We start from the raw sequence: 10,813 nt of genomic DNA, 5'->3' as shown, positions 1-10,813 counted from the left end.
TATGAGAGAGAGGAAACACACTTTCAGATAGAAGGGGGTTTCAAAATGTCCTTGGGGAATGCATGCTACAAAAACCTGTTCATGAACCTGAGCCAAATAAATTATTAGAGTGAGAGCACCCTTCTACTGAGTTACTCCCCAAATGGCTGCAGCAGCTGGGACTGGGGCTGGGCTGAGCCGGGAGCAGGGAGTTCCATCCAGGTCTCCCGTGTGGGGGTGCTGAGCTGGAAGCAGGGAGTTCCATCCAGGTCTCCTGTGTGGGTCGGAGCTGGGAGCAGGGAGTTCCAGGTCTCCCATGTGGGTGGCAGGTACCCAACTACTAAAGTCATCACTGCTGTTCAGTAGCAGGGAGCTGGTATCAGGAGCAGAGCCAGGACTCAGTCCCAGGCACTCTGCCACCGGGTGAAGGATCCATGCGATGGCCAAACACCGGCCCCTGACTTAGGTTTACATTTCATGAAGTACCTTCATGTTAGCAACAAGAGTTGGATCTGCTGATTTGGTGTGTTAGCACCAGTTTTCAATAACCCAATCTTTTTGTTGTGGAGTGTGAGATCACACTGGACACAGTGTAGAATGTTAGGAAGAGTCTTTATTGCCCAAACTTGGCAGAAGTCAGAGTTTTTTAAGCTCTCCTCAATCAGATCGAGAGCCATACAGGACAAAGATTCCGTACATTTGATTAACTAAATGCAGGAGGGAGAAAGAGGGCTGCCAGAGCCCAAAGTTTTCCTGTAGTTAATTAACCTAACCTAGCACAATAAGAGGCAGGAGGGGCCAGGTGCATGCAGCCTCTGGAGCCATTTCTGCACTGTCAATTAACTTGAATGGAGCGGGAAGGCAGTTTCACGCATTCAATTAACTTGAATGGTGCAAGAGGAGGGTAGGGCGTGGAAACAGGGGCAATGTCAATTAATCCAAGGGGGTGCTAGTTTCTGTACCTCAAAAGCAAGTACAGTATAAGAAGGAAAAAGGCTTCTCAATTGAGTCCGAAATCCAGTGTTACCGGCATTTGCTGTCCCTTTACCCCTTCCTTGCTGCTGGTATGCCACTGCTGAGTGTTAGTCCCTTCTCCCCCAATGTGCCCTCAGCTCCCACATCCAGGCAAGAAACAGAATTCAAGAGTGCTGTGGCCATTTTTATTAAGGGAAATAGGGGAGGTGTGGCTGCTGCGGACTGGGCAACAGGGATTCCATCTCAGGGTTGGCGGCACCTTGTTCTCTGGGAACTACTCCAGCTTCAGTTCATCCATAGAAAGTCAGGGCCCCCTGGGGAGGAAAAGCCAGATTGGAGAGTACCTTTCTCAGACATCAGAGAGAGCAGGGCAACAAGGAATTCGGGTGGGGAACAAGGTGCAGCTGTCTTTTCCAAGGTGCGTTTCCGGGAGCATCTGTGGAGCAGGCACTGGGGCAAAGCACTACAGCCCACTGGCTGCCTCCCTAAGAGGGAATCCCTCCATAGCCCCCATACCCTTCACAGCCTCCGACCATTAGACAACACAAACTTTGCCCCTGGTTTGGCATAGTGAGGACAGGAGGCAAGATGTCCCACCTAGGAGGGGCCCAAGAACCCAATTACCAGTAGTGACTTCACGGCGCCCACAGCTTCTGGGCCCAGTTCAGTCACACACTTGCGGGAGCCCTCGATGAGGTGCTGCACAGGGATGCCCAGGCTTGCCAGTATGAATTTCAGGATACTGAAGCGGCTGAAGAATGGGCTGGCCAGGGCCCCAACCCCAGCTTCCACGGCCCCAGCACCAGCCTCTACTGCCCCAGCGGCAGCTTCCACGGCCCCAGCACCAGCTTCCACGGCAGAATCCAGAGCAGATACAGGTTGGGCCACAGGCTTAGCCACACTGTTCATGAAGAAAGCCACAGCTGCGGACAGAAGCACAGCGGGGATGGGACTGGGTCACACAGTTGCAAGCAGGGATGCCGCATAAACCCATGGGGGAACCCACAACCTGCCCAATATCCCGGATCCCCGGGGAGAGGACCGAAACCCAGAGGCTCTCACCAGAGTGACTGAGCAGGACTAAGCTGAATGCCAGGCAAGCTGCAGCGAGCTTCATGATGGATGTCGGGACTGAAGATGAGCTTCCCAGAGTCCAGCCCCGAGGACCTCATATATCGAGGCGGGAGCCTCACCCACCAGCCCAAGAGGCACACTGTTTGTTCAGGCCCAGCCTAGCCAGCATGCTGACGTGACCGGTGGGCCCTGGGAAACCTGTGCCCCTAACCTGCCAGGATCATGAGGACTTCCTCTTGGCAGGATGTCCCAGGGACAGACACGGAGGCTGTCCTTTGTCCCTATGGCCCTCCTGTACTGCGGCTTTTCTCTGTGAGCTGACCTCATCACCCCAGCCTTGCACCCCAGCAGTGCAGGTCCAGGTGAGAAGAGGCTGGGTGGAGGAGGGGCGGGTGCAGTGCCCAGGTCCTGGGCTAGGACTAGAGCGAGGGGCCCCCATCCCATTTCCACCCAGATGGTGGAAATGTTAGCTCAGAGATGTCCTAAGGAAGCCAGACTGGCAAAACCACCAGGGAGGGCACTCCGTGTAGCTCCTCCCCAGACCCCTTTTCTGGATGGACTTCAGGCAGGTGCTAAGGTGGAGGGTGGGCCTGGCCCTTCTTCCTGTCTTTGAAGTCAGCCATGAAGCCAGGGGAGGTCCTGGTGTGTCCTCAGCCACTTGTCACCTGCAGAGCACTGTGGAGCTGAAGGGCAGAGTGTATATTTGTCTTGAGCCGGGCACTTGGTGGGAGATTCTGCTGTACTGGCCAGTGGCCCTGCAGCCCCTGAGCTGCTGTGGCCAGGCACAGCTGGGGCAGCTTGGGTGAGTATGCACACATTCCCACTGTTTCCACTATGGTGGCATCTTGCCTTGGCTGCTGTTCTGGGACTGTCAGTGTCAGAACCCTGGAGTACAGTCATGTGTGTGTTGGTCATCGTGGAAGTGACTGCAATTGGAAATGTGCTTCCAGCTTGGAAGGTCCAATACCTTCCAAGGCACATTATGGGAGGAATATTATTCATGAGGCAGGGGCCAGGCCCTGTGCATTGCTGTGGAAGCAGCAGGTCCTGGGGCCATCCCCTGTGGGTCCCAAGCCTTGTTCTCAGAAGGGGACCTTAGCCACCTGGATGCTAATCTGGCCAACCACTCTTCTGAAAATCCAGGGCCAGCAAGCCTTCTCTTTATCACTGGCTTTTTTTTATTGTTAATAACATTGTATTATGTGTTACAGTTTTATGGGTACTGGGATTCCACCCACCCCTTCCATAACCCTCCCCCCATGGTGGATTCCTCCACCTTGTTGCATAACCACATTTCAAGTTCAGTTGAGATTCCTTCATTGCAAGCATATACCAAACATAGAGTCCAGCATCTTATTGTCCAGATACAGTTTCAGTTACTCAAAGTCAACTTCAGTCTCAAAACACTAAGCCAAAAGGACTTACACTTCCTCTTGTTCCTGCCCATGGTGCATTTCCCCCTTTTCCTGCACCTCAACAGGATACTGTTTTTGGCCCCAGGGATCTCACTGAGTGTGTCCCAGGAGCTGACCTGGGAGACCCTCCCACTGAAGACTTGAGGACACAGCATGCAGCTTGCAGAGGCCAGGCGGAGGTTAGCACTCACACACTCCCAACAGCTCACGGTTGCTGCTGTTGCTGCTGTGGCCTCCCTCACCCATCCTAGCTCTCTCCATCCTGTGAGGTCACCTCCCCGCACCCTTCCAGTTTCACTAGCTTAGAGGGTTGGGGAGGGTAGTGCCTGCTACCCAGGAGCTCAAAGTGGGAACAGTCCTCCTCTAGGGGGCCCCAAGGCTCTAATCCCCAGAGAACAGCTTCCCAGTAAAGGTGGGCCAACGTCATCCATTCCACCACCACTAGGGGTCCAGGTGAACTTGCCCCAATTGAGGCTGGGCTGCTTCTTTGCCCAACACTGGCTCTGAGGGCTGCTTCTCATGAGTCAGTGACACCAGTGGGCTGTAGCGGCAGCCAGTGGATGCTGTTGTAGAGTCTCCAGAGGTTGCTCCTGGGAATTGTTGGTCACTTAATGTATTCATTTGCTCATGGTTCTGGAGCCTGGTGTCACAGGGTGAGGGTAGAGCTGTGCTCCCCCTGGAAGCACTGTGGCCAACCTGGTCCTTGTCTCCTCCAGGCTCTGCCTGTTCCTCCTCTTCTGTGTATGCATGTATGTGCATGTGTGTGAAATCTCCCTGCTTTTTTTCCCCCAGATCCCATTGTGATTGTGTATAGAAGAACACACAAGAATCTCTTTCTCCTCTGATAATGGTGTCCCTCACTGGCCAGACTGCCTGTGGGAAAGAACTAAGTGTCAGGAGCCAGCACCACAGTGCTTTTGCAGGCTGACCATACACCCTCCTGGACTTGCGCTGTCTCCTTGCCACCCAGGTCAGTTGAGGGTCTCTAGTGTGGAAGTCAGAATGCCCCAGGAAGAAGACAGGGTTCAGGGCTGGGCAGCAGCCCTGCAGGCCTGCCTCCTGCTGGCAGTGTCCCAAGGGAGCACTTAGCACCCTTAGCAGATGATAGGGTCAGCCTAACTGGGCAGTGCCTGCAGGATGTGCTTGGAGCCAAACAAACATTTGTACCTCAACCGCTGCCCCAGGAATGCGGGTAGTGCCAGGGGTAAACAAAGAGTCTGGTGGCCCTAAGGTCTGGGCCAAGGACCCAAGGTGGGACTGTGAGAGGCCCAGGGTAGTCTTGGGGCTAGCACCTGGCCAACAGGTTCTCCAGCAGGATGTGCAAGCTGCCTCTCCTGGCCTCCATGGCAGCTTGTGGCCTGCACATGCACCACCCAGTGGCTGGCTGACCAGCAGCATATCAGGCAGGGATATCTGTCACCCAGGCTCGAGCTGACACCTAGGAGCTCTCTCTCTGATACTGCCTCTAACAGCCAGCTAAGTAAATTGTCAAGTGAACTGGCGGGGATGGCGGAACCCAGCTCTGTCTCCGGTGAGGAGAGCAGCAGCTCTCGGCAGATGTGCCCAGTATACACTGCTTTCAAGCCAGGTATCTTGGTGACTGCTTGCTGTGGAAGCTGCTGTTGTGGTGGTGGCAGGGGAGAGAGAGGATCTTCAGCTCTCACCTCCTGCATTTCCCAGGCTAATTAGCTCTGTGTGGAGTTGTTTTTGTGCTTCAGAATGCATGTGTTCCTGTGGAAACTGCTCCTGTTGCTGTCTGTACTTTTAAGCCAATATGTGAACAAAAACAGAACATTGCCAGGCCTAGCCTGCTCCTCCTAGTTCCTTGTCCACCAGAAGGTGGAGATGGATGGACAGCCCAAAGGGGGATTAGTTAGTTCCCTGCTTTTGGGACTTCTCCCCAGGCAACCTGGCCAGGTCAGCTATCCCATTTGTTCTGGGTCAGAACTATGGCACCAGCTGAAAAGGTTCTCCCTTTTTACGAGGTTATGTAGGCACGCTCAGGGCTTTGCTGGGAGCTGAGTTGAGGCCACCCAGCAGGACCTCCAGGCTTGCTCCTGTTGTCAAGGGTGGATGAAGAGGAGCAGGATGGGCTCTGGCATGGCCAACCAGGGGTAGCAGGGCAGGGGGCTCTCCCAATTCCTTGGATCCCTCACTGGGCACCAGGGATTGATGTCACCCATGGATCTCTGCCAACCTTGCTCCTCAGTCTCTTCCTCCTTCCTCATAGCTTAGCCCTCTGGGTCCTGGGGCCCTGGGCATTGTGGGCCACATCTTGTGTTTCCTCTTCTCTGCGCACCTGTCCTTGGATCAATATTGACCTGCTCTGACACTTCCGCATGCCTTCACCTTGGCCAGGGCCCTCTGCCCTGCAGATACTGTGCTGGAGAGTGTCTGCAAATGTGCATGGCCTTGGGCATGATGGTAGAACCAAGATGCTGCTATTCACATGGGCTTGGGTTTGAGGAGTTTGTGAAGGTAGAATTCTAAGATTAGCTCTGTCTTCAGGTAAAGCTTGATTCAGGTTCAAAGGGTGCCACTGGTAACTTGCTATTCTCTGACATCTTTCAGTTCCTATTTTCAGATTGCTCTTTCCTGGAGTGACAAGCTGGCAGCTAGCAGTGCCAAGCCTCAAACACCAGCTCAGGATCAGGAGAATGAGACCTGCTGCCACTCCCAGGATCTCCCACAGTGCTGGCCATGGCAGTGGTGGCCAGGAAAAGCATTGCATGATTAGGTCTGGTTTACTTGTGTCATCCTAGGTCAAAGTAGAGCCCTGCCAAGTCACTTGTGTGCCTAAAAGTAAGGCCAGCAAAATCTCCCTGGATGGAATGTGTTGGGGACAATGAGTAGGAATAGTACAACTTTCATGAAACACAGCTAAATGGCATAAGGGACCTGGTTGGGACACCTGGATTATTGCAGGAGAATCTGCACAGTGCCCTGGCCACATGTTGTCCACACTTAGTACCCCCATTGGACTGGGGGTCTTCAGTGACAAGCGCTGCCTCCATTCATGGGATGTGTGTTGGTGGGTAGACCTTGGGAAGTGGTGACAGCTCTCCTAACCAAGTCTTCAGATGAGGGCCCTGCCCACACTGCCACCTCAAAGCATCTGAGCCCTCCAGAGTGCCACAGTGGCCCCTCTCTTATTCTTATCTCTCAGGAATATGAGCAGGTTGATTGCAGGATTTCAAGGGCAGCTAGGCGAGGTTCCAACTACTGAGCTCTGTGACAGCCAGCTCTCATAGTGCCCAGAGCAGCTGGGAGACAAGGGCCCAGAGCTATGCCCACTTGCTAGCAGAGATGCCATCTCCTCCTGTGTCCCAACTTCTGAGGGTTTCCCTGAGTCCCCAGCTCAGTCTTCTCTAACATGGACCCTATCTGAGATGTGGTTCCAGGTGGAAGGTGTGGGTGTGTTGGGCTTGGTGCTTGGTCCCAGATGCACAGTTCTTGTTCTTTGCTGTAGCCAGGAGCAGGACTGCAGACACTTGTTGACCTGTTGCTAGCCTTAGTCTCACAGGGATGCCTTTCCCCACCAGCTTCACTTGATTCTTGTCCTTCCAAAGCAGGTGTCTTGCCCGTACCCTCCACACTTCCCAAGAGCCTTGGGAAGTCTCTCTGTGACCCCTTGGTGGGTGGGAAAATGAACAGCTAGATGGCTGGTTGGCAGGACAGTGTCTTAGCTGGGACCATCATAACACAGGATGGAAAACTGAGCAACACACTTAGATTTCTTACAACTCAGGAGGCTAAAACCTAAGACCAAAGAACCAGCAGTGTCTGGTGAGGGCTGCTGGCTGATTTAACTTCTGGCTGAGTCAGAATGGTAGGGAGAGTATGATCCCATTCATAAGGACTCCCTCCACCCCGCCATGGCCTGATTACCCCCAAGGCCCTACTCCCAAGTTCATCATCTTGGAATTAGGGTTCCAACCAACAATCTGGAGGAGAGGCCCAAAATATTCAATGCATGGTAGGTGGGCAACTGTGGTAGGTGGGTCACTGGCAGGTAGGGGAGTTCAGATAGATGCCAGTGCAGATTGACATGGTAGGCTGGGCTTCCTCTTGGCTGTGTTGCTCTTAACTTCCTCACATAGAGTACTGTGACACCATCAAGAATTTGCCCAGCAGCTAACAGATGAGATGCTAAGGAGGACAGCCACAGTGCTGTCTGGGGTCCCCCACTCCACCTTCAGCCCTGGGCAGCCTCCAGTCTAGGCTCTCTGTCCAGTAGTCTATGCTGACCTCTCTCAGTGATGCTGCTGCTTCTTCCTGAACCCCAGGTGGCGATCTGGTCATGGACGGGTCTAGGCATTCTCTGTGGGGGAGGTGCACTGGACTTTCAGAACAACCTGGAGCAGCAGAGCAATGGCCTGGGAGTGTGGCCTGTGAAGAAGGGGGCAGAGCCAGTGTTCTGTGGGCCACTGCTCCCTGGGGCTCCTCCTCCACAGGCCAGAGCCCAGCAAGTCTGCAGGAGGTATCTTTCCTCCTACGGTAGAAACCTCTCTGCCTTCCTAGGACCTCAGGAGCCACCTTCCCACCCTGGACTCCTCCATCTGGACCTCATACCTCCCAGGCCTGATAAAGCCAGGTAGCAGGTTCTGGCATCCACTGTGGTTGTATGCTTTCCAAATATACAGACTGGATGCCTGCAAGCACCAAAGACTCTCCTGGGAATGAACTCCCCTTTCCATGTGACCTCCACAGCTGACCTCACCTGTCTTTGGAGCTGTCCAGGGGTGGCCCAACCTCTCCTGGCTGAGTTCCTTCAAGATCCCTTCTTCTGGAGCCACTGTTGAGCTGCTTTCAACACCAGAATCCCATATTGGAGTTCAGAAAAGCTTAGGCCTCAGCCCCCACCCTATGTGGGGGTCCTAGATGGCATTTTCTGGCTTCTGGCTTCAGCTTGGATTAGTTGTAGCTGTTGCAGCCATTTGGAAGAATGAACTAGCAAATGGAATAACTTTGCCTCCTTCTCTCTAACTCTGCCTTTCAAATAGATAATTTTTCTCTTTCAAAGGGTTCTTTTTAAAAAAATATTTAATTCACTTAAAAGTCAGAATTAAAGAAAGAATGGGGAAAGAGATTTCTCCTATCACAGAGTCAGAAATGAGCTGATCTAAAATCAGGAGCCCGGTGCTTCTTCGGGTCTCCCAGGGGTGCAGGGTCCCACGGCTTTGGGTCATCCTCGACTGCCTTCCCAGGCCACAAGTAGGAAAGTCGATCATAAATGGAGTGGCTGGGATATGAATGGTGCCCATTAGGATGTTGGCATTACAGGACGTGGATTACCTTGCTATGCCACCCACCCTCAAAAGACTCTTTCCTTTAAGGCATCATTGTCCCAGCATATCCCCCCTATAGCCTTAAAGTAGACTCCTACCCTTGGGCCTCCAGGCCCCCTCTGGTCCATCCTTGACCACGCCTTCCGATTCTGTCCTTCTCCTGGTCCCAAGCCTTTTGTTAGCCTCATGGTGCTCTTCCTGTGCTTGCTCCTCAGTCATTCCTCCAGTGGGACCTCTGGTCTCAAGAGAGCTATATAGCTCAGGGTGGTGCATCATCCTGGGCTCTGTGACCAGGACAGGTTCATGTGTACACCCTGTTGTACTCCCTTGGCTTGGCTCAGTGCAGGTATTTGCCACATCCCGTTTTAGTTTCTCCTCATTTGCCACTTGGTCAGGCCTCTCCCTAGAAGAAAGGCATGCAGAGAAAGGACGGGAGCCATTTCTGGCCACAGGTGGTAGGAGTGCCGGTGGCTAGGCGGGTGCCAACCAGCACCGGTGGCGCCTCTATGGCCATCCATCCTTGCCCAGGGAGAGGCTCCTCCTTTCGGGCCAGGGTTGTCTTCCAACCTGGCTGCGTTGTCTGCGGGGGAGAGTCAGGTGCCTGAGCTGACCTGCCTGGGTATTGCAGGCCACCCTTGCAGCTTGTGCTTCAGCAAGTGGCAGCACTGGGTCCTGGAAAGCTTTGGCCAGCACCCCAGCTGCTCCCAGCGACGCGCTGCTGCCCTCTGCTGGAGACCTTGCCCACTTCCCCGCTTCAAACCTGGGATACTGGAGGGTTGCCTGCCCCATAGAGGTGCTTCCTCAGTGGACTTCACCTGCATGTTAAGAGTTCCAGTGCTTGGAGTCCACTCAACTCAGAGACTGGCATCGGATTTATTATTATCTCTTGTTAAATATTTTAAATCTTTTCAGAGAACATTTGGCTATGGGGAGGGGTTTTCTCTTCCAGGACATCCTTGTGCGCACAGGCACATGGTGTGGGGGTGGGGTGGGGTGGCACAGGCAGGTGGTACGTAAGTGGGCAGACTGCCACCAGGGGAGCCTGAATGCTTGTGTGTGCAGCAAGGGCACAGGTGAGGCAGGACCAAGAGGATCTCAGGCAGGTGCATACTCAGGGCCCCTAGGGAAGCTCCCTCCGGCGCCTGTCCCGCAAGCAGCTCGGAGTGGGCAGAGGAACAGCTGGGCCTGGGTTCCAGGGCTAACTAGCACAATATTTCTCTTGGGAGAGTGACTGGGCAGATGTGTCGGGAAGATGGGCCAGAGGGAGGGAGCATTGGGCAGCCAGGAGAGGGGACCAGGGCACGACCTGCAGAGAAAAGCAAGGGACTTGTCCACAGGAAAAGCAAGGGACTTGAACTGTTAGGTGACATGGCAGCCTCCCTGAACCACTGGGAGGGAACCATGGTGCAGGATCAGGTCTTGGGAGGTACCTGGATGATACATAAGGCCTGCCATAGAAGCAGCAAAAGGGGGAGGGGTGGGTGCAGCTATGCCAGGTCATCCATCCATTGGTTCTTTAGGTCCGGGCAGGCAGGTGCATCTACAGGCTGTCTCCAGGGTCAGCTGGCAACTGTAGCAGCAGCAGCCACAGTGTCTCAAGTTCCAAAGTTGAATGGGGCAGCCCCCGAGCTTCACTGTATGGGTGGGGTTCACTCTGCAAGATGATTGCCCGCTTATGAAGAGGCGTCCACCTCCCGCTGCCGCTGCTGCTGTGAGAGGAGACCTGTCCCCTGGCTGTAGCCTTTGAGAAGCAGTGGAAGGAGAGGCCGGGGCAGGTGGTTTGTGTGCCAACTCCACTTCAGTGGCTGTGGGATTGCGAGACACACACATTCCTCAACAGAAGACAAGTCTCCCCCAGTCCCCGCAGGGCTGTTCTTCATCGACACACCCAGTCCAAAGGGTGCACCTACACACAGGGACCTAAATGGCATCTGAATGTGATGGACAGTGACTGGGGACAGGTGTGGCAAGACAGTGTGGGAGCCCTGGAGCCCGGGATTCTGCTTCTCCCAGCTCCCGAGGCTGCAGAGGGAAAAGGAAACTCCTCCTGGGCCAGGACCAAAGGAGGGAGTTCCTGGCCAA

At 54.2% G+C, this 10,813-nt stretch overlaps 1 protein-coding gene across 1 annotated transcript; it reads right to left on the bottom strand.

The window, feature by feature from the left end:
* Positions 1 to 1,133: 1,133 nt before the first annotated feature.
* SCGB3A1 (secretoglobin family 3A member 1) lies at positions 1,134 to 1,864 on the bottom strand. The gene is made up of 2 exons (XM_040964480.1): positions 1,579 to 1,864; positions 1,134 to 1,268 (listed from the first exon to the last, which is right to left on the bottom strand). The coding sequence occupies exons 1-2, from the start codon at positions 1,861 to 1,863 to the stop codon at positions 1,245 to 1,247; spliced, it is 309 nt and encodes a 102-aa protein (XP_040820414.1). The 5' UTR covers position 1,864; the 3' UTR covers positions 1,134 to 1,244.
* Positions 1,865 to 10,813: the final 8,949 nt, after the last annotated feature.

The sequence above is a fragment of the Ochotona curzoniae genome, unplaced genomic scaffold (genome assembly GCF_017591425.1).
Source record: "Ochotona curzoniae isolate NIBS_2020 unplaced genomic scaffold, NIBS_Ocur_1.0 scaffold_3554, whole genome shotgun sequence".
NCBI classification, from domain to species: Eukaryota; Metazoa; Chordata; class Mammalia; order Lagomorpha; family Ochotonidae; genus Ochotona; species Ochotona curzoniae.
Note: the sequence above shows the minus strand (reverse complement) of the source record. Positions and strands in the feature narration are given on the sequence as shown.

Coding starts and splice junctions, on each gene's coding strand:
- SCGB3A1 (XM_040964480.1), bottom strand. CDS start 1,863: ATGAACAGTGTGGCTAAGCCTGTGGCCCAACCTGTATCTGCTCTGGAT. Junction 1,269..1,578: donor GCGCCGTGAAGTCACTACTG/GTAATTGGGTTC, acceptor TTTCCTCCCCAG/GGGGCCCTGACTTTCTATGG.